Here is a 23,652-nt window from a genome sequence, read left to right as displayed (position 1 = left end):
CGTGCGTGATGACGTCATCACAGTATCCACGCTCCTTACATGGCGTGCGTGATGACGTACAAAGAAGGGCCACTCGCCTTACATAACGTGCGTGATGACGTCATCCGAGTACCCACGCTCCTTACATGGCGTGCGTGATGACGTCATCAGAGTACCCACTCGCCTTACATGGCGTGCGTGATGACGTCATCCGAGTACCCACGCTCCTTACATGGCGTGCGTGATGACGTACAAAGAAGGGCCACTCGCCTTACATAACGTGCGTGATGACGTCATCACAGTACCCACGCTCCTTATATGGCGTGCGTGATGACGTCACCCGTCAAGCCCCTCCCCCCTCCCTCCTCCCTACCACCACCACCAACAACAACTCCGGCACCACGCGAGCTGCGGCCATCCGCGTTCACCGCCACGGTGAAGATGGCAGCTGTCGTCCCGTGATGTCGGAGCGACACTGAAGAAGGGGGGGCCGGTAAGCAGAGAGCATCCACACTGATTTGTACTTTGCAGTCGCTCTCACCACCACCATCATCATCATCATCATCGCTGGCATCGTCGTCAGCCGCAAGCTCCATCCACTGCTGGGTTGGAAGGGCTCTCACACAAAGACAAAGATCCCCCGTGTAGCCTTAATAGACTGTAGGGGCAAGTGCTGTTAGCGAGCACCTATGAAGGCCGGAACGGCACACGAGGGGGTGGGTGGTCAGCACCACGCCCGACCGCCTTTGTCTCCCTAGTGGTAAGGTTTACACACCGCACCAGGTACGCATTTAAGGCTGGGTCGACCTAGGGGAGGCCCAGGACCGGTTCAGATAATCGTCACTGGTGTTAGCCGTGAGCGGGAATCGAACCCGGGTCGCCAGATTCATAGCGCAGCGCGCTAACCGCTACACCACCGCTCCCCACACACACACATACACACACATACATACACACACATACACACATATACGCACACACATACACACACACGCGACCACGGGAAGAGAGAGAGAGACACGCAAACTCCAAATACACAGCAGCAGGCGTCAGGGTCGGGATCGAACCCACGACCTCCTGCACACCAGGCGAGGTAGTTAACATCTCCTAGCCACGGTGGTTGTCACACTGAACCCCCCCCCCCCCCCCGCTTCTCTCCCTCCCCCCCAGAGCGTGGGAGCCATGCACCGGGACAGCCCCCCAGCGCGCTGCATCAAGCCACCGAGCACCATGGACAAGTACGAGAAGCTGGCGAAGATCGGCGAGGGCTCCTACGGGGTCGTGTTCAAGTGCCGCGCGCGCGACACGGGCCACGTCGTCGCCATCAAGAAGTTCGTCGAGTCCGAGGAGGACCCGCTCATCAAGAAGATCGCACTGCGCGAGATTCGCATGCTCAAGGTGGGAGGTGCAGGTTGAGGAGACGGGAGGAGACACTCACTCGCTCGGTCCTGGAGACCGCGTTTCAGGATCGGAGTCTCGGTTGGGACTCGGCACCAGGAGACCGGGTCTCAGGATCGGAGTCTCGGTTGGGACTCGGCACCAGCAGACCGGGTCTCAGGGTCGGAGTCTCCGTTGAGACTCGGCTCCAGGAGACCGGGTCTCAGGGTCGGAGTTTTGTTTGAGACTCGGCTCCAGGAGACCGGGTCTCAGAATCGGAGTCTTGGTTGAGACTCGGCTCCAGGAGACCGGGTCTCAGGGTCAGAGTCCCGGTTGAGACTCGGCTCCAGGAGACCGGGTCTCAGGGTCAGAGTCTCAGTTGAGACTCGGCTCCAGGAGACCGGGTCTCAGGGTCAGAGTCCCGGTTGAGACTCGGCTGCAGGAGACCGGGTCTCAGGGTCAGAGTCTCAGTTGAGACTCGGCTCCAGGAGACCGGGTCTCAGGGTCAGAGTCCCGGTTGAGACTCGGCTCCAGGAGACCGGGTCTCAGGATTGAGTCTCAGCTCCATGATGCAAGCGAACGGTCAGAGCGCTGCACCTTCATTGTTGTGTTTTACAAAGTTGGCATTGTCTCAATTTAGTGTTTTCCCACGTGAACCTGTGGTGGGAATTGAGCTACCGCATCTGCGCTCGATGGCGAGCGATGCCAACCTCGCCACGCATCCCCGCAGCTCTGACCTTCCCTTGCACGCAGCATGGACGCTCGTCTGAAAATGCGGACCATCTGCAGCCTCGTGTTCTCTCGGCAACCCTCGATATGAGAATTGATTTTCTTTTTGGGCAGTGGAGGAGAGGTGGCAGGCCCGTGTTTGAAGAGACACAGAGAGGGCCTGGTGCGGGACTTGACAAACACTCTCAAACAGGGCTGCCTGTCCATTACACCGGAGTGTTTATTGACCCCCCCCCCCCCACCCGGGCAATGACAAACACCCGAGAGAATGATCATGGAAACGAATCATCTTTTGTGAAGCTTATTTGTCATCAAATTCAATTTTGGTGCTCTGTGTGTCCGGGTAGCTCTTGCGAGACCACTCCATCAATTTCACTGAATGAGGTGTCATTTTGAGCCTCGTGATATCTCAGTCATATTGACACAACAGTCGACCTTTGACCACAGGCTCATTGGCTGTATGGCTGCTTATCCGATTTACAATTAGTATGGTGTGATACGGGTCCTGTTTCAATATCATACAATGGAGAGGCGTGTGCAGAGGGTGGTGGGGGGGGTTAGAGAGCCAATCTCATTGGCTGCTGACTGCAGTAGTTGGAGACACTCTAAGACACCCAACCCCAGGGCTTGAACCCGCAGGGTCTCTGAGTCACGCAGTCACGGAGCCTGGCGGTGGTGATGGTGACGGCTTTGCACGCCGGTAATCCAGCGCACCGTGGAGGCATTGGGTTGTCGGATCGCACACCAGAGGTCGCAACCGGGTACCCGATACCCGTACCCTACCCGATACCCGGCTACCCGTACCCGTACCCGGCCGGGTACGGGTACGGGTAGCCGTTTGCGACCCTGGTGCGGCCGGGTACGGGTAGGCCGTGAGTCACTGGTGAGTAACCGTTTGTCACTCATTTCGGGTAGGGTACGGATAGGGAACGGGTACCCGTACCCGTACCCGGCCGGGTACGGGTAAGGAATCAAAACCCATTTGCGACCTCTGTCGCACACGTATGTTGCAAAGAAACTTTCTACCCTTAACCCGGCTGCCCAGGAGAATGCGGTACAGCAAAATTGTGGACTCCGCCTGTCCCGTCTGTATGGGATAGAGTGTTTCCCCCTTGCACGCGCTGGTTTTCCCCGGGTGCTCCGGTTTCTCCCCACGCGCTAACGCTCATTCACCCTTTGCCGCTCCGAGACGTCTGCAAGTTGCAGGGCGGGTGGCAGAGGTCGCAAACGGGTTTTGATTCCTTACCCGTATCTGGCCACACCAGGGTCGCAAACGAGTACCCGTACCCGGCCAAGTACGGGTATCGGGTACCCGATTGCGACCTCTGGGATGAAGCCATGTTGCAGGCGCGGTTGGGTTGATTCTAGGAACTTGAATTGTGAGAAGAGACAAGACTTTGGGAAATGAGTGACAAACAGTTACTCACCAGTGACTCACGGCCTACCCGTACCCGTACCCGGCCGCACCAGGGTCGCAAATGGCTACCCGTACTCGGCTGGGTACGGGTAGCCGGGTATCGGGTAGGGTACGGGTATCGGGTACCCGGTTGCGACCTCTGGCCGAGAGTATGGAAGCGTGATTACGATGAATGTGTGACGTTGACCGCGAGGTTTGCGTGAATGCCGCGGAACGGGGGGGGCGCGAGTCGTTCCCACAACGCAGCAAGGAACCTCCTCCCCTCCCCTCGCCCCCCCCCTCTTCATTTGTTTGGAGTCTCTCGTCTGCAACTGGAGACACGGGACGACGCCGTCTCATCCTGTGCGTGGGCTCCGTGCCCCGAGCGCAAACAGGTTGAGCGTGGGGTTGTGTTGTGTTGGGGTTTTTTTGTTCTTGTTATTTAAGACCGCGCACAGCAGACACCGCAGCGCGGTGAGCGGAGGGGGGCCACCTGGCAACGGCTGTTGATGGAATCGGATTAGCCAGCCCATGTGTGAATGTGTTCGTGTGCTGTGACAGGCGTTGCCTGCATTGAGCTCCACAAATGCACGCACAAGGGGGTCACCAGACACTGACAGACAGACAGACACTGACAGAGAGACACTGACAGACAGACACAGACAGACACAGACATACAGACACTGACAGAGAGACACTGACAGACAGACACAGACAGACACAGACAGACAGACACAGACAGACAGACACTGACAGACAGACACTGACAGACAGACACTGACAGAGAGACACTGACAGACAGACACAGACAGACACAGACAGACACAGACAGACAGACACAGACAGACAGACACTGACAGACAGACACTGACAGAGTCTCTAGACACTGACAGACAGACACTGACAAACAGACACTGACAGACCGACACTGACAGACAGACACTGACAGACAGAGACAGACACAGACAGACAGACACAGACAGACAGACACTGACAGACAGACACTGACAGACACAGACAGACAGACACAGACAGACACTGGCAGAGAGACACTGGCAGACACTGACAGACAGACACTGACAGACACTGACAGACAGACACTGACAGACACTGACAGACACTGACAGACAGACACTGACAGACACTGACAGACAGACACTGACAGACAGACACTGACAGACACTGACAGACAGACACTGACAGACACTGACAGACAGACACAGACAGACACTGACAGACAGACACTGACAGACAGACACAGACAGACACTGACAGACAGACACAGACAGACACTGACAGACAGACACAGACAGACACAGACAGACAGACACAGACAGACAGACACAGACAGACACTGACAGACAGACACAGACAGAGAGAGCTGTCCCTGGCGGGGTCTCCAGACAACGATGCCGTGCGTTTGAACGTTGCTTTGCACCCTCTCGCCTCCAGCAACTCAAGCATCCAAACCTGGTGAATCTCCTTGAGGTCTTCCGCAAGAAGAGAAGGCTCCACCTCGTGTTCGAGTACTGCGACCACACGGTCCTCAACGAGCTGGACAAACACCCCCACGGGTAAACACACCAAAGGCAAAGATCCCCCGTGTAGCCTGCAAGAGGCTGTTGGGGCAAGTGCTGTTAGCGAGTAGCACCTATAAAGGCCGGCACGGCACACGAGGGGGTGGGTGGCCAGCACCACGCATGAACACACACACACACATATACAAAAGACAAAGATCCCCCGTGTAGCCTGCAAGAGGCTGTTGGGGCAAGTGCTGTTAGCGAGTAGCAATGAAGACCGGCACGGCACACGAGGGGGTGGGTGGCTAGCACCACTCATCTACACACACACATATACAAAAGACAAAGATCCCCCGTGTAGCCTGCAAGAGGCTGTTGGGGCAAGTGCTGTTAGCGAGTAGCACCTATGAAGGCCGGCACGGCACACGAGGGGGTGGGTGGCCAACACCACGCCGGGCCGCCTTTGTCTCCCCAGTGACGATGTTTACACACTGCACCAGGTGCTCATTTGAGGTTGAGTCAACCTAGGGGAGGTCCAGGATCGGTTTAGGTAATCGTCGCCGGTGTTGGCCGTGGGCGGGAATCGAACTCGGGTCGCCGGGTTCGTAGCGCAGCATGCCAAGCAGAGGTCGCAACCGGGTACCCGATACCCGTACCCTACCCAATACCCGGCTACCCGTACCCAGCCAGATACGGGTACGGGTAGCCGTTTGCGACCCTGGTGCGGCCGGGTACGGGTAAGGAATCAAAACCCGTTTGCGACCTCTGACGCCAAGTGCCGTGCCACCGCTCCCCGACACGCATACGCACACACGCACGAAGACAAAGATCCCCCGTATAGTCTTAACAGACATTTGGGGCAAGTGCTGTTAGAGAGCACCTATGAAGGTGTGTGTGTGTATGTTGAACTTCTTTTGCACGGTACGTAGCCAACTGTGCGAACGGAAGGTGCGCGGGAAGGATAACAAACCAAACACAAAAAGCAGTTCTGAAGGAATGAGTTCGTCAGCCGAGATGATGGTTTAAAAGTGCCATATAGCTCCAGTGACTTCCTAATATCGGACGGCAGAGCCTTCCAGACGGCCACAGAAGCCACATCTGAAAGCGCCGCGCGATGCAGCAGTGACCGTCTTTGTTCGATGGCCACCCAAAAGCCGCCGCTGCTACTGCTGCTGCCGCTGCTGCTGCTGCTGCCGCTGCTGCTGCTGCCACTGCTGCTGCTACTGCTGCTGCTGCTGCCACTGCTGCTGCTGCTACTGCTGCTGCTGCCGCTGCTGCCGCTGCTGCTGCTGCCGCTGCCGCTGCTGCTGCCTCTGCCGCTGCTGCCGCTGCTACCGCTGCTACTGCTGCTGCTGCCGCTGCTGCCGCTGCTGCTACTGCTGCTACTGCTGCTGCTGCTACTGCTGCTGCTGCCGCTGCTGCTACTGCTGCTACTGCTGCTGCTGCTACTGCTGCTGCTGCCGCTGCTGCTACTGCTGCTACTGCTGCTGCTGCTACTGCTGCTACTGCTGCTGCTGCTACTGCTGCTGCTGCCGCTGCTGCTACTGCTGCTGCTGCTGCTGCTGCCGCTGCTGCTGCCTCTGCCGCTGCTGCTGCTGCCGCTGCTGCCACCGCTGCCGCTGCTGCTGCTGCCGCTGCCGCTGCTGCTGCTGCCGCTGCTGCTGCTTCCGCTGCTGCCGCTGCCGCTGCTGCTGCTGCGATGACCGCACTCTTGTGGCCAGCGCTGCTCTAACAGACCCCCATGTCCTTGTCTCCCTGCAGGGTCCCCGAGCCCCAAGTGAAGAACATCTTGTTCCAGACTCTGCAGGCGGTCGGCTTCTGTCACCAGCACAACGTACGTCTCTCCGGCACACAGTGAGAGCTTTCAGCAGCATCAGCATCATCAGCAGCAGCAGTAGCAGGGGACGTCGGCTATTGTAGCGGCATCGGCAGCAGGTTTCATCAGCAGCAATAGCAGCATCTTCAGCAGCATCGGCAGCAGTTGCATCTTCATCATCAGCAGCATTTGCATAATCGGGCATAAGAAGCTGTATCTGCAGCAGCAGTAGTAGTAGCATCAGCGGTAGAGACAAAATAATTCTTAACAGCAGCTGTAGCATCATCAGCAGTCGCAGCAACATCCGTATCTTCTTCATCTGCAGTCCGCATTATCAGCATCCTTATCAGCAGTAAAACTACTTTTAAAAATACTTTTATTTTACCTAGAAGTGGCCTGGCAATCACAAATGATAGCCCAACGAAGTGGCTTATCGTTACGTGGAAACTTACCGCAGCCGAATACTCTAAACGCATGTTGAGTCTAAATGTGGAGGGAGAAACCGGAGGACTCCAATACACAGCAGACGTCAGGGTCGGGATCGAACCCACAACCTCCTGCACACCAAGCGAGGTCGTTAACATCTCCTAGCCACCGTGACGCCCCAATCAACAATGGCTTCACCATTATTATGATCATCATCATCAGCAGCAGCATCATCAGCAGCAGCATCATCAGCAGTATCAGCAGCATTAGCATCACATGATCATCATGAACCAGCCTCTGAAGTATAGGTAGTTGATCTCTTATCCAGGTCAGCAATGACTACAAAAAAAACTAACTACGAGATACAATTTCGGTTTCGCATAATTTGGCTAAATTCCAGCTCTTGACAATCACGGTGGCAGGGTGGCGCAGTGGTCACGCTCGTGCCTCGCAGCACGACGGCCTCGGGTTCGATTCCTAACTGGGGGGCGCCCTTCCGCGTGTAATTAGTCCATTCTCACCCCTGTTCTCCGGCTTAAAACGGCCGATGAAACGTAAAAAGCGACTTTGGGACTGCACGTCGCAGCGACGTCGCCGCCTGCTGCGAGAACTTTCCAGGAGCGAGCGGCCGCCGCTTGCCAGTGAAGGCAGCAACGGCGGTGATCTGCGGTGACGGTGACGGCGTGGTGGAGCGGCGGGCGTGGGTAGCTGTCGCGCCGTGTTGGCGCGCCGTGTTGCCGTGTTGGCACGCCGTGTTGCCGTGTTGGCGCGCCGTGTTGCCGTGTTGGCACGCCGTGTTGCCGTGTTGCCACGCCGTGTTGCCGTGTTGCCACGCCGTGTTGCCGTGTTGCCACGCCGTGTTGTCGTGTTGCCACGCCGTGTTGCCGTGTTGCCACGCCGTGTTGCCGTGTTGCCACGCCGTGTTGCCGTGTTGCCACGCCGTGTTGCCGTGTTGCCACGCCGTGTTGCCGTGTTGCCACGCCGTGTTGCCGTGTTGGCACGCCGTGTTGCCGTGTTGCCACGCCGTGTTGCCGTGTTGCCACGCCGTGTTGCCGTGTTGCCACGCCGTGTTGCCGTGTTGCCACGCCGTGTTGCCGTGTTGCCACGCCGTGTTGACGTGTTGCCACGCCGTGTTGCCGTGTTGGCACGCCGTGTTGCCGTGTTGCCACGCCGTGTTGCCGTGTTGCCACGCCGTGTTGCCGTGTTGCCACGCCGTGTTGCCGTGTTGCCACGCCGTGTTGCCGTGTTGCCACGCCGTGTTGACGTGTTGCCACGCCGTGTTGACATGTTGCCGTGTTGCCACGCCGTGTTGCCGTGTTGCCACGCCGTGTTGACGTGTTGCCACGCCGTGTTGACATGTTGCCGTGTTGCCGTGTTGCCACGCCGTGTTGACGTGTTGCCACGCCGTGTTGCCGTGTTGCCGTGTTGCCATGTTGCCACGCCGTGTTGACGTTCGGTGCGTATTTGCCGTGGCAGTGCATCCACCGTGACGTGAAGCCAGAGAACATCCTGGTGACCAAGCAAGGAATCATCAAACTCTGTGACTTTGGCTTTGCCCGCATGCTAAGTGAGTTTCCTGCACGCATGCACACACACGCACGCACGCGCACGCACGCACACACGCACGCACACACACACACACTCACCCTGTGGGGAGCGGTGGTGCAGCGGTTAGCGCACTGCACGACAAACCCGGCGACCCGAGTTCGATTCGCGCTCACGGCCAACACCAGTGACGATTATTTGAACCGGTCCTGGGCCTCCGCTAGGTCGACTCGACCTCAAATGATGAGTACCTGGTGCGATGTGTAAAACATCGCCGCAACCCAACCCCATCGTGTGCCGTGCCAACATTCATCAAACAAAGACGGTGGTCACCGCATCAGCGCTTTCAGATGCGCTTCTGCGGCCGTCTGGAACGCCTCTTCCTTCCGACATTAGGAAGCCACTTGGAGCTAGTTGGCAATTTTAAATCATCATCTAGATCGGAAACTCATTTCCGTAGAAGAACCGCTTCATGTATTTCGTCTGCTGTCCTTTCCCTGCACTTCTGATCAGCACGTACGACGCGAAAGAAGTTCAACATGCGCACGGTACATAGGCGCTACGCGCTAATGGCACTCGCCCCACAAGCTAATGCTATATGCTTGTTGTAGCGAGACCGGGTGACGAGTACACGGACTACGTGGCGACGCGCTGGTACCGTGCCCCCGAGCTGCTGGTGGGCGACACGCAGTACGGACCGGCGGTCGACGTGTGGGCGCTGGGCTGCGTCTTCGCCGAGCTCCTGGCCGGGGAGCCTCTGTGGCCGGGCCGATCGGACGTCGATCAGCTGCACCTCATCCGCACGACGCAGGGTCGGACACGCACGCTCGCTAACTAGCTCGCACGCTAGCACACGCGCTCGCACACTGACACGCTCGCTAGCACCCTCGCTAGCTCGCTCGCTAGCTCGCACGCTAGCACACGCGCTCGCACACTGACACGCTCGCTAGCACCCTCGCTAGCTCGCTCGCTAGCTCGCACGCTAGCACACGCGCTCGCACACTGACACGCTCGCTAGCACCCTCGCTAGCTCGCTCGCTAGCACACGCGCTCGCACACTGACACGCTCGCGAGCACGCTCGCTCGCTCGCTCACACTGTAGCACATGCGCTCGCACACTGCCACGCTCGCTAGCACGCTCGCTCGCTCGCTCACACGGTAGCACATGCGCTCGCACACTGACACGCTCGCGAGCACGCTCGCTCGCTCACACGGTAGCACATGCGCTCGCACACTGCCATGCTCGCTAGCACGCTCGCTCGCTCGCTCACACGGTAGCACATGCGCTCGCACACTGACACGCTCGCGAGCACGCTCGCTCGCTCGCTCACACGGTAGCACATGCGCTCGCACACTGACACGCTCGCTAGCACGCTCGCTAGCTCGCACGCGAGCACACTGCCACGCTCGCTAGCACGCACGCCAGCACGCTAGCACACGCGCTCACACACTGCCACGCTCGCTAGCACGCACGCTAGCACGCTAGCACATGCGCTCACACACTGCCACGCTCGCTAGCACGCACGCTAGCACGCTAGCACACGTGCTCTCACGCTGCCGCGCTCGCTAGCACGCACGCTAGCACACGCGCTCACACACTGCCACGCTCGCTAGCACGCACGCTAGCACGCTAGCACACGCGCTCACACACTGCCACGCTCGCTAGCACGCACGCTAGCACACGCGCTCACACACTGCCACGCTCGCTAGCACGCACGCTAGCACGCTAGCACACGCGCTCACACACTGCCACGCTCGCTAGCACGCACGCTAGCACGCTAGCACACGCGCTCACACACTGCCACGCTCGCTAGCACGCACGCTAGCTCGCTAGCACACGCGCTCACACACTGCCACGCTCGCTAGCACGCACGCTAGCACGCTCGCTAGCTCGCACGCGAGCACGCTAGCACACGAGCACACGCGCTCGCACACTGCCACGCTCGCTAGCACCCTCGCTAGCTCACACGCGAGCACGCTAGCACACGAGCACACGCGCTCGCACACTGCCACGCTCGCTAGCACACGCGCTCGCACACTGCCACGCTCGCTAGCACGCTCACACACTCGCGCGTACATTTTTCATCGTTGCTACGCGGATACTGCACGGCCGTCGTTGGATTCTTGAGATGCTGACAAATTCTCCATTCGCTCGTTTTCATTATTATTTAATATTACATATTTATTTTTTACCGATAGCTCGTTTTAATCTGGACCGCGAAATTTGCGGAGGTCGCGGGTCATTGTCCCCCCCCCCCCCGCCCTTCGCCTGGGAGCTTTAGTGCAGTCGTCGGTTGAGAATGACGGACTGAGTGAATGACCGAGTGATCAAACGTTGTCCTTCAGGAGACCTCATTCCACGACACCAGCAGATCTTCAGCTCGAACCAGTTCTTCAGCGGGCTGAGCATCCCTGAGCCTGAGACACGGGTGGGTGGACACAGAGACACCTCGAGATGTTAACTACCTCTCCTCGTATACAGGAGGTTGTGGGTTCGATCCAGACGCTGACCCCTGTTCTATATTTGGAGTTTGCGTGTCTCTCTCATCATCATCAAGGTGGCTCGGAGATGTTAACTACCTCGCCTGGTGTACAGGAGGTCGTGGGTTCGATCCCGACCCAGACCGCTGTTGTATATTTGGAGTTTCCGTGTCTCTCTCTCATCATGGTGGCTACGAAATGGTAACTACCTCGCCTGGTGTACAGGAGGCCGTGGCTTCGATCCCGACCCCTGCTTTCTATTTGGAGTCTCTCTCTCTCCCCGTGGTCGCGTGGATTCTTCTCCGTGTCCTCCAGTTTTTTCCATCCACATCTAGAATCACCGTCACGCGTTGAGAGCATTCGGCTGCTGTACATGTCCACACGACGATAAGCCACTTTCGTTGTGCTGATATCTTTTGTGATAGCCAAGTCGCTTCTGAAGAAGAGCCACACGGCTCAGTGGGGCCCTACCGAGTAAGGCTCCCAGAATTAAGATCGGATGAGACCAGACCCATTGTGGGCGATGTGGTCATAGGCGGTAGACGGTTAGGTCTGTTGTAGTGTCACAAATAACGAATAGTTTGTAGTTAAAGTTCAGCGCTGGCTTGTTTCTAAAAAGTGACATTACACTTCAGAATGAGAATATTGTATTTATCGTGGAGGAATCTGATGTTTCACGGATGTCCAGTTGGGGCACGGTAAGAATGTTAACAACAACAAACAGTACAAAAACACAATGAGAGTGAAAAGTACAATAAAGGTAAACAAATCACCAAAACACATATAAGTAAAACTAAACAATCCCCATCCTACCAGTCCACTGAGGTATTCACTTATTGTTCAAAAGCGACCTGGCCACAAATGATAGCTCAACAAAGTGGCCCATCATTTGGACATTTATCGCAGCCAAAATAATCTAAATAGTCTAAACGCATGTTTCTAAATGTGGAGGGAAAAATTTGAGGACCCGGAGAAAAAATTCACGCGAACCCCCGACCTCCTGTATACCAGGCGAGGTAGTTAACATCTCCTAGCCACCGTAATGATGATGAGAGAGAGACACGCAAACTCCAAATATACAGCAGCAGGCGTCAGGGTCAGGATCAAACCCCGACCTCCTGCACACCAGGCGAGGTAGTGAACACCTAACGCAAGCACGGCAGCAGCTGTCGCGTTCCACCTCTCACGCTTTCTCCGTCCTGCCCCTCCGGCGCGTCTCGCGCTGCCAGGAGCCGCTGGATTCGCGCTTTCCTTGCGCGTCGCCCGCGGCGCTCTCCTTCATGCGCGGCTGCCTGGAGATGGACCCGGCCGACCGTGCGGCCTGCGACGGCCTCCTGGGCCACCCCTACCTGGCGGAGCGGGACGGCGAGCGGCGGCGCTCCGAGCGGCACGGCCGCCTGCCGCTGGTCGCGCACGGCGGCAAGAAGACGCATGGCGGCGGCGGCGGGGCCGCACGTCACAACGGCAACAACGCCGGCGGCAACGGCAACAAGTACGACAACCACCGGCTGCCGGACATCAACGCGCCGAACGCGGCGCACGCGGCCCACGCGGCGTCCTCGTCACCGCAGCCGCCCGCGCCGCCCACGCCGCCCACACCGCCGCTCTGCCTCACCCCGTTCATGCGGGCGCCCAAGTCGTAGAGGAAGTGGCCCACCGTCATCACCACCGTCGCCACCACCGCGACCCACCGCCGCCGCCACCGTCACCACCACCGCCGCTGTCACCACCATCGCCACCACCACCGTCACCGCCACCACCGTCACCGCCACCACCACCGTCGCCACCACCGCCGTCACCACCACCGTCGCCACCACCCCGCCGCCACCACCACCACCACCGCCACCCACCACCCACCAGGGCCACCGCTCGTCCCTGGTCCACTGAGGTCTCGCTCGCCCCGTCCGACGGAATGCCCCCGACTCGACCCGCCGCCTCTACCGGAGATGAACACCCCCCCTCCCCGCTCGCAACCGCTTGCAACCCCCACCCGCTCGGCTTGCGGGATCCGATGAGAAGCGGGCGCATTGCGGCTGACGCGTGGCGGTTATCTCCGTGACAACGTCACGAGGCCGCGCTCGCGTCCCGCGTCTTCGGCGTTGGCGTCTCCGCCCTGCTCCGACGAGCGCTTGGACCGCAGCACTCGACTCCTGTTTACAGCCCCCGAGCCAGCGGTGGGAAATTCCACGTTCTTGTGGCAGGACGAGGCGACCCACGCAAACCGAACCACTGCTGACTTCCCACTACGGTGGATGCAGGGTCTTTTTTTTTTTTTTTTCTTTTTTTCTTCTCCCCGCGCAAAAGCACGGTGGCCACGACGCCACCGCGCGACGTCAGCTGCCTGCCGATGGGCGCGCAAACGGCAACGCCAACGGCGGTGTCCCACATCCGGCCGCGGAGCCCAGTGTGGGTGCAATTTGAAGGCGCCTCGTAAAGTCCACGATTTACACCATTGGTACCTCATTTGCCAGTAAAAAATATTATTGGTTTTTTACCCTTTTATCTGACACCTTTGTTGTAAAAAAGGTGTCAGTTTTGTTGCCAGATAAAAGGGTAAAAACCCAATTATCATATTTTTTTACTGGCAAATGAGGTACCAATGGTGTAAATGCTTACCCCGAGCTCTCATACTCTGATGGTGCATTGTCTTTGAGTTGTGCGCCTTTTGGCGTCATCTGGTCCAACACCATGTGAGACTAGGCTCTAAGGAAAGCTGTCTCGGGTGTGGACCAATCAACTTCAAGGACAGTGCATACATTATCAGAGTTGTGTTTTTTGTTTGCATTATGACTGCAGGTATTGTGGTCTATGCAAACATGACTAATTGTGGGTAGATGTTGGTTGGCTGCATGACAAACCGAACCTGGTGTGGAGCGAGAGGGGCTTGCCCGTACGGCGTTCCCTTGTTAGTCATGCACTTGGCTGTCCGCGATGTTGGCTCTCTGCGAATCGTATCTGGAAATCTACGCGACGACTGCATCGAGATAGAGAAAGTGATGAGAGAGAAAGTGATGAGAGATGGAGTGATGAGAGAGAAAGTGATGAGAGAGAAAGTGATGAGAGATGGAGTGACGAGAGAGAAAGTGACGAGAGAGAAAGTGATGCGAGATGGAGTGACGACAGATAAAGTGATGAGAAAGCAAGATGGAGAGAGCTTCTCGAACCTTTGGAAGAATGTTGAGCACACGTCTGCACGTGCTATGTCCGTAGGGCCAATGTCGCTGTCCCGTGAAATGTTTCCGTTCACGAGCGTATCCCTCGTGACGAATAACGTGGGAGAATCCTGCCCACTCCCGACAAAGCCCACAACTTGACGGGTGTTGAGCAGAGGTCGCAACCGGGTACCCGATACCCGTACCCTACCCGATACCCGGCTACCCGTACCCGGCCGGGTACGGGTACCCGTTTGTGACCCTGGTGCGGCCCGGGTACGGGTACGGGTAGGCCGTGAGTCACCGGTGAGTAACCGTTTGTCACTCATTTCCCAACGTCTTGTCTCTTCTCACAATTCAAGTTCCTAGAATCAACCCACCCGCGCCTGCAACATGGCTTCATCCCAGATGTCGCAATCAGGTACCCGGCCGTACCCGTACCCTACCCGATACCCGGCCGGGTACGGGTAGGGTACGGGTAGCCGTTTGCGACCCTGGTGCGGCCGGGTACGGGTAAGGAATCAAAACCCGTTTGCGACCTCTGGTGTTGAGTCGTAGGCTCTGTCCACTGCACCGCCTGTGATTGGATGGTTTAAATGAAGTCGCATACATTGCTTATTATTATTTAAATGAAGGTCTCTTGTTTATGCTGAACTTGTTTCGCTGCGTACGTAGCCAACAGTTCTAATCGGATGTGCGGGTAGTGTGTTAGTGTGAAAGGTCTCTATTTGGACGTGTGTGTGTTTGCACTCCACATTCCTCCCAGCACCAAAAGAGCAATGGGGGTGGCTCTTTAAGCCAGCGGTGGAAATTCCACATTCCCATGGCGTGCGTCAGCCTCGGTATCCGTAGAGCGCAAACAGCTGTCGACTTCCGCAGAGCGGTACTCGTTTTATCGACCCCCAAAGGGGATGATTGTCTCACCTCACCCCCCCCCCGACCTCATCACTCTCACGCAACCACTCATCCCACCACTCCTCATTCCACAAAGACGCTCACCTCATCAGTCTCACGCAACCACTCATCCCACCACTCATTCCACAAAGACGCTCACCTCATGACTCTCACGCAACCACTCATCCCACCACTCCTCCCACAAAGACGCTCACCTCAGTCTCACGCAACCACCCATCCCACCACTCCTCCCACAAAGACGCTCACCTCATCACTCGCGCAACCACTCATCCCACCACTCCTCATTCCACAAAGATGCTCACCTCATCACACTCACGCAACCACTCATCCCACCACTCCTCCCACAAAGACGCTCACCTCATCACTCTCACGCAACCACTCATCCCACCACTCCTCCCACAAAGACGCTCACCTCATCACTCTCACGCAACCACTCATCCCACCACTCCTCCCTCAAAGACGCTCACCTCATCAGTCTCACGCAACCACTCATCCCACCACTCCTCCCAAAGACGCTCACCTCACTCTCACGCAACCCCTCATCCCACCACTCCTCCCACAAACACGCTCACCTCATCACTCTCACGCAACCACTCATCCCACCACTCCTAATTCCACAAAGACGCTCACCTCATCAGTCTCACGCAACCACTCATCCCACCGCTCCTCCCACAAAGACGCTCACCTCATCAGTCTCACGCAACCACTCATCCCACCACTCCTCCCACAAAGACGCTCACCTCATCACTCTCACGCAACCACTCATCCCACCACTCCTCATTCCACAAAGACGCTCACCTCATCAGTCTCACGCAACCACTCATCCCACCACTCCTCATTCCACAAAGACGCTCACCTCATCAGTCTCACGCAACCACTCATCCCACCACTCCTCCCAAAGACGCTCACCTCACTCTCACGCAACCACTCATCCCACCACTCCTCCCACAAACATGCTCACCTCATCACTCTCACGCAACCACTCATCCCACCACTCCTCATTCCACAAAGACGCTCACCTCATCACTCTCACGCAACCACTCATCCCACCACTCCTCATTCCACAAAGACGCTCACCTCATCAGTCTCACGCAACCACTCATCCCACCACTCCTCTCACAAAGACGCTCACCTCATCACTCTCACGCAACCACTCATCCCACCACTCCTCATTCCACAGACGCTCACTTCATCAGTCTCACTCAACCACTCATCCCACCACTCCTCCCACAAAGACGCTCACCTCATCAGTCTCACGCAACCACTCATCCCACCACTCCTCCCACAAAGACGCTCACCTCATCAATCTCACGCAACCACTCATCCCACCACTCCTCCCACAAAGACGCTCACCTCATCAGTCTCACGCAACCACTCATCCCACCACTCCTCCCACAAAGACGCTCACCTCATCAGTCTCACGCAACCACTCATCCCACCACTCCTCCCACAAAGACGCTCACCTCATCAGTCTCACGCAACCACTCATCCCACCACTCCTCCCACAAAGACGCTCACCTCAGTCTCACGCAACCACTCATCCCACCACTCCTCCCACAAAGACGCTCACCTCATCAGTCTCACGCAACCACTCATCCCACCACTCCTCATTCCACAAAGACGCTCACCTCATCACTCACGCAACCACTCATCCCACCACTCCTCCCACAGACGCTCACCTCATCACTCTCACGCAACCACTCATCCCACCACTCCCACAAAGACGCTCACCTCATCAGTCTCGCGCAACCACTCATCCCACCACTCCTCCCACAGACGCTCACCTCACTCTCACGCAACCACTCATCCCACCACTCCTCCCACAAAGACGCTCACCTCATCACTCTCACGCAACCACTCATCCCACCACTCCTCCCACAAAGATGCTCACCTCATCAGTCTCACGCAACCACTCATCCCACCACTCCTCCCACAAAGACGCTCACCTCATCACTCTCACGCAACCACTCATCCCACCACTCCTCATGCCACAAAGACGCTCACCTCATCACTCTCGCGCAACCACTCATCCCACCACTCCTCATTCCACAAAAACACTCATACCTGTCAACCCCTTATCAGCCCCTCCCTACGTTATTACGGACCAATTTAGACTATTGGTCACCCCGTCAAAACGCACCCTGCGAGGCGCTGTACATAGTAACGGGTGTTTGATCGCGTGAACGTAACCCAAACCGTGTTTAGTGTGTGAATAAAAGAAAAAATCGGGAAACATGCTTAAAGAAATAATTTCATTTGTACTCATTCAACAAAAATGTTTCGTTACATCAACATTGTGCTGTTTTTGTCTGTACCGTGTGACCCGATGCGGATACCCCGATACACGGCTGGAAAACAACGGAACCCGTGGAAAGACAAGATGACCGATTCACTTCCGAAAGGAGGAATTGCAGCAATGCACCACTCGGCTACCCCCTGACGCAATCACCTGCGGCGCTCATCAACCACCTCGGTGTTGAATTTCTTTCGCACCGCGCTAAATCGGAGATAAAGTTGGTCTTGGTGGCTGAAACGACGGGTCGAGAGACGGCCCGACGCTTTTGAAACGGACCGGTCCAGGCTAAAAGTGTCGAGACCCTTACTCCATCGGAAGACGTGAAGACTGCCCCCACTTGGACTGGACTTCTCCTGAAGCCGATGAGCATGGTTGGCTACGAGCGGTGCGAAAGTAGTTTAATACACACACAACCCTGTCCCAAGCGTCAGGGGGCCACTCAAGGCAAGGTACATCATCAACATCATCGCCGCCATCATCAACATCATCATTATCACCATCAACATTATCGCCACCATCAACAACATCATCAACAACATCATCACCGCCACCATCATCGCCACCATCATCACCATCATCGCCACCATCAACACCATCATCGCCACCATCAACACCATCATCGCCACCATCAACATCGCCGCCAACATCATCGCTGCCATCATCATCGCCGCCATCAACACCATCGCCACCATCACCATCATCAACACCATCATCACCGCCACCATCAACACCATCAACATCATCGCCACCATCAACACCATCATCGCCACCATCACCATCATCAACACCATCATCACCGCCACCATCACCATCATCAACACCATCATCACCGCCACCATCAACATCATCATCGCCACCATCAACATCATCATCGCCACCATCAACATCATCATCAACATCATCATCAACACCATCATCACCGCCACCATCACCATCACCGCCACCATCACCGCCACCATCACCGCCACCATCACCACCATCAACATCATCACCGCCATCAAGTATGTATGTTAAACGTATTTCTCACTACATAGCCAACCGTTTTAATCAGAGGTGCGGGGGGGGGGGTGGACAAAAAACTAAACACACAAAGCAGTTCTAAAGAGTTTTCAATCGAGATTATTTCAAAATGCATAGCTCCAGTGGCTTCCTGATATCGGAAGGAAGAGCGTTCCAGACGGCTGCAGAAGCAGTCAGTGGCGGCTCCTGCAAAATCTCTCAGGGGGGGCAAATGTCTGGATGATTGATAAGGATAAGGTCCACCCATGCAATGGATACATTAACAGCTTAAGCATGTAAAGGCAACTTCACTTCTTTAATATTAATGAAAAATAAAGTGACTCTTACAATACATCTCCTTGTTTGTTTCTATACTCACTATTAATAGAATCCACTCAAGTTTATTTTATTAAAGATTCCACAAGGTGGCGACAAATTATATTGTTGGATGAAACGTGCTTACGTATGATGACGTAAGCACGTTAGGGCGAGCCCTCCCGGAAGCCATAGAGAATGCATTGCAGCGCCCCCCGGTCGAAAAAAAACATCTTTGAATGTAAGTCTATGGGGCCACTCGGGGCGATTCTCAGCCGGAGTGAAATCGCCCAAAAAGAGGCGGTACTCCACAGAACGTGACATGACGCTGATTGGACTATATCCAGAGGCACAGTGACGGCTAGCGTGACTCTGTGGTTGAATGACATTGGTGGTGCGTCGCCCAATCGCCCTAATGAAGAAACCGCCCCTGGAAGCAGCGCATTTGAAAGCGCCACGCGACCATGCGGTGACCACCGCCTTTGTTCAATGACCAGCAGCCAAAAGCCGCTGCCGCTGCTGCTGAGAGGTTGATGGTTTATCCTCCTTGACGACATCAGCGAGGCGCCGTGGTTCATTTGTGGCCAGCACTTGGTGTGTAACGAGTGCGACCTGAAATTTAGATTTAAAGCTTTCGTGACTGCAGGGATTCATCTTCTTGGTTCTTTCGGTAAAGTCAGGTGACTTTAAAGTCACGTGACTTTACCGAAAGAACCAAGAAGATGAGTGCGACCTCGTAAAGGTGTTTTATTAAAGCCACCGTACGGACAAGCAGCTGTCGTGGAACTGTTTTCCAAGACGTTTCACCGCTTCAACCGGCACATTTCTTTTTTGACGGCTTCTACAGGCCGAGGCCTTGGCAAGGAGCCTGCCATCGACCTCGGGGACGCTCACCCCGCACGTGGCCCGTAGCTCCATGGCGCGCCGTCGTTTCCCCCGGCCTCTCAGTGGTGGGCGGCGGCAATGCCACCACACTTCCCTCGCCTCCCCCCCTCGCCGTGCAGTACAATGCAGAACGAGAGCGGGTGGGGCTGGCTCAGCTGCCGTAGAGAGGGTGCGAGTCGCGCTTTAGCCACACAACTGCCCGCCGAGACGCGGACAAAGCAGTCGCGTGCGGGCGGGCGATCGAGTCACACGGACGACCGCTCAGATGCGACACCCGGATTAAGTTGACAACCCCCGCCGTGTGTGCGTTGCTCCCCGCACGCCTCGTGCTCCGTTCTCTTTTCCTCGCAATTTAAACTCACAAGCGAGCCGCCTACACGTTGAGCCGCTGCCTCAGCAGCCTCGCGATCTCCCTCACCACGTCCGGGTGAGCGACGCACTCCAACAGCGTGTCCGTATCCACGGCAACGTCCTCGCCGGCACCCTCGGCAACGACCCCCTGGCTCTCGCGCGCCGCGGGTTCCTCCTCGTCGGAGGTCGGGGAGTCGGAACCGGGATCCGACGGGACGAGGAAAGCGCCGCACGGCATGCTGGGAGCGCCGCCCCCCTCGTGATCTTCCGACGGAGATTCGCCCCCCGTAGTCTGGCTGCGGCGATCGCCGTGGCAGCTGCAGCTGCAGCAGCTGCCGAGCGCCGACTCGTCGGCCTTGCGCTTCTTCGCTGGGCGGGAGCCGCCCTGGTGCTGGTGGAAGGCTTCCGACCGCGAGGAGCCGGGCAGAGCTCGGAGAGCCCGCGTTGAGGTAGCGGAGGTTCGTCTCGTAGCTGACGTCGTCATCCTAGAAGGATGGGCGGGGGAGGGGGGAGAGAGTTTTTGCGGGTTAGTAATTCAACTTTAATCTCTTATTCGACCCCGTGTCACATGACTCCCACGCAATGAGACCTATAAATTATTTTGTCTTTCCCCCCCTGCGCCCTCCCGCCCCCCCACCACCGATTTATTCCGACTCTACGATCGGGGCGTGGAGTCCGCGCCGCGCTGCGAGATTTCTCAGGACGCTGGTGTCACGGGAGAACGGCCCGCTGAAGCGGGCGCCAGAGAGCCGCATCCTAAATCCCTTCTTGAAGCGACCTCTTGATCCACGCAGCAGCAGTACGACACTTAAACCGTTTACTTCTTCTCTAATTCTCAGGGGTTATGGGTAAAGGGGTTAAAGGTCATGGTTCAGGTCAGGGGAATGACCTCGGAGGGGTTGAGCCAGCGAGCGGGGTTGATCTACTTTAGGGTTATAGTTAATGAGGTTAAGGTCATGGTTCAGGTCAGGGGTTAGGGTCAGGGGTCAGGGGGCAGGGTCATGACCTCGGAGGGGTTGAGCCAGCGAGCGTGGTTATCTACTTTAGGGTTATAGTTAATGAGGTTAAGGTCATGGCTCAGGTCAGGGGTTAGGGGTCAGGGGTCAGGGTCGTAACCTCGGAGGGGTTGAGCCAGCGGGCGTGGTTATCTACTTTAGGGTTATAGTTAATGAGGTTAAGGTCATGGCTCAGGTCAGGGGTTAGGGGTCAGGGGTCAGGGTCGTGACCTCGGAGGGGTTGAGCCAGCGGGCGTGGTTATCTACTTTAGGGTTATAGTTAATGAGGTTAAGGTCATGGCTCAGGTCAGGGGTTAGGGGTCAGGGGTCAGGGTCGTGACCTCGGAGGGGTTGAGCCAGCGGGCCAGGTTGTCGGGGTGAGGCTGGGTCTTGACGGCGCAGACGACGATCCGCGCCAGGGCCTCCTGCAGGCGAGCCTCGTGGTCCGACTCCTACGGACACATCAGCCATCAGCGACAAACAGTCAACAACAATGACAATGTACGGCAATCAGAGGTCGCAAACGGGTTTTGATTCCTTACCCGTACCCGGCCGCACCAGGGTCGCAAACGGGTACCCGTACCCTACCGGATACCCGGCTACCCGTACCCTACCCGTACCCGGCCGGGTATCGGGAAGGGTACGGGTATCGGGTACCCGATTGCGACTTCTGGAATGAAGCCATGTTGCAGGCGCGGGTGGGTTGATTCTAGGAACTTGAATTGTGAGAAGAGACAAGACGTTGGGAAATGAGTGACAAAAACGGTTACTCACCAGTGACTCACGGCCTACCCGTACCCGGCCGCACCAGGGTCGCAAACGGGTACCCGTACCCAGCCGGCCGGGTACGGGTAGTCGGGTAGGGTACGGGTATCGGGTACCCGGTTGCGACCTCTGGCGATAATGAAAACAACAGAAAGGACAATGACTACACAACAATACATATAAAGAACAATGCACTATTTATGTACGTTGGACTTATTTCGCGCCGTGTGTAGCGAACCGTGCAATGACAGTTCACAACAATCATAAAGAAGATTAACAATACACAATGACAATAAGGTGCCGTCCATAAATGACGTCACGCGATTTTGGACAAATTTTGACCCCCCCCCACTTCGTCACACGGCATCACAAAAAGTCAGACCCCCCCCATAAAATATGACGTCATAAAGCTCTGCCCCCCCCCCCCAAAAAAATATAAAACATGCTTCAAATCGCTTTAAACTATTGTCATTGTAGTGCATATATAATGTGGCGCTGCACTCTGATGTTGTAGGAGAAAACATTTATTAAAAAGTCTATTTAATTAAGTAGAACGTGTTGTCTATATTTATTTAAAGTTGCGCATTTTGATGTGACATCACATTTCTCAAACCCTCCCCCCCTCGTTACACATCGTCACAAATGTCTGACCCCCCCCCCCCCCCAGATGCGTGACGTCATTTATGGACGGCCCCGAAATAACAATGACTACAAAATCACAACAAAGAACAATGACAATACACGACAACAACAGTAAACAACAATGGCAATAAACAACAATAACAGTAAAGAACAATGACAATACACAACAACAGTACACAACAATGGCAATAAACAACAATAACAGTAAAGAACAATGACAATACACAACAACAGTAAACAACAATGGCTATAAACAACAATAACAGTAAAGAACAATGACAATACACAACAACAGTAAACAACATGGCAACAAACAACAATAACAGTAAAGAACAATGACAATACACAACAACAGTAAACAACAATGGCAATAAACAACAATAACAGTAAAGAACAATGACAATACACAACAACAGTACACAACAATAGCAATAAACAACAATAACACTATAGAACAATGACAATACACAATAAGAACAATACACAACAGGTCCTGCCATAAAGTTCCACTGTCGCCAGACGCATTGGCAGCGGTAGGCGCACGCCCACACTTTACCCCACCGCACACACGCGGACCTGCCGATCGACCAAACCGCGATGTACCCGTTGCTGCCGAGTGGACAGAGGCGATGGCGAGGGCGGGCGGGGAGGAGAGAGGGGCGGTTTAAGAAACTCGCACCGTCACCTGCCGCGCCGGGAGATTGACCAGAACCGGCTGTGTGGTGGCCGCGTGAGCGACAGGCAGAGAGAGAGGAACTCACCAGCTCTACCCACGTGTTGGCGCTCACCGTGGCCTGGTCCAGGCTCTCCACGTAGTGCCACCAGAGGGGCGGCACAAACAGGATCTGCGACAACAGGTAGCCGGGGAGCACGCAAACCACTCATCCCACCACTCCTCCTCCTCAAGCTCACACAAAGCACTCATCCCACCACTCCTCCTCAAGCTCACGCAAAGCACTCATCCCACCACTCCTGCTCAAGCAAAGCACCCATCCCACCACTCCTCCTCCTCAAGCTCACGCAAAGCACTCGTCCCACTCCTCCTCCTCAAGCTCACGCAAAGCACTC

General features: G+C 56.1%; 2 protein-coding genes across 2 annotated transcripts in view; one reads left to right on the top strand and one right to left on the bottom strand.

Annotated features, from left to right (window-relative positions):
- The first annotated feature begins 348 nt into the window (after positions 1 to 348).
- LOC133357957 (cyclin-dependent kinase-like 1) lies at positions 349 to 12,942 on the top strand. The gene is made up of 8 exons (XM_061576175.1): positions 349 to 472; positions 1,150 to 1,377; positions 4,934 to 5,055; positions 6,763 to 6,835; positions 8,720 to 8,810; positions 9,400 to 9,600; positions 11,135 to 11,217; positions 12,499 to 12,942. The coding sequence occupies exons 2-8, from the start codon at positions 1,162 to 1,164 to the stop codon at positions 12,910 to 12,912; spliced, it is 1,200 nt and encodes a 399-aa protein (XP_061432159.1). The 5' UTR covers positions 349 to 472; positions 1,150 to 1,161; the 3' UTR covers positions 12,913 to 12,942.
- A 6,765-nt stretch (positions 12,943 to 19,707) lies between these two features.
- LOC133357851 (uncharacterized) overlaps positions 19,708 to 23,652 on the bottom strand; it is a 13,790-nt gene continuing 9,845 nt past the window's right edge. Inside the window, exons 2-4 of the mRNA XM_061575995.1 lie at positions 23,346 to 23,429; positions 21,519 to 21,629; positions 19,708 to 20,667 (exon numbers count right to left, since the gene is read on the bottom strand). Of these exons, the coding sequence (XP_061431979.1) occupies positions 20,077 to 20,667; positions 21,519 to 21,629; positions 23,346 to 23,429 (786 nt within the window). The 3' untranslated portion in view covers positions 19,708 to 20,076. The remainder of the gene's footprint in view (positions 20,668 to 21,518; positions 21,630 to 23,345; positions 23,430 to 23,652) is intronic.

The sequence above is a fragment of the Lethenteron reissneri genome, chromosome 60 (assembly GCF_015708825.2).
Source record: "Lethenteron reissneri isolate LAM-NWPU_2019-01 chromosome 60, ASM1570882v1, whole genome shotgun sequence".
Taxonomy (NCBI): Eukaryota; Metazoa; Chordata; class Hyperoartia; order Petromyzontiformes; family Petromyzontidae; genus Lethenteron; species Lethenteron reissneri.
This window is presented reverse-complemented; position numbering and strand designations above follow the sequence as displayed.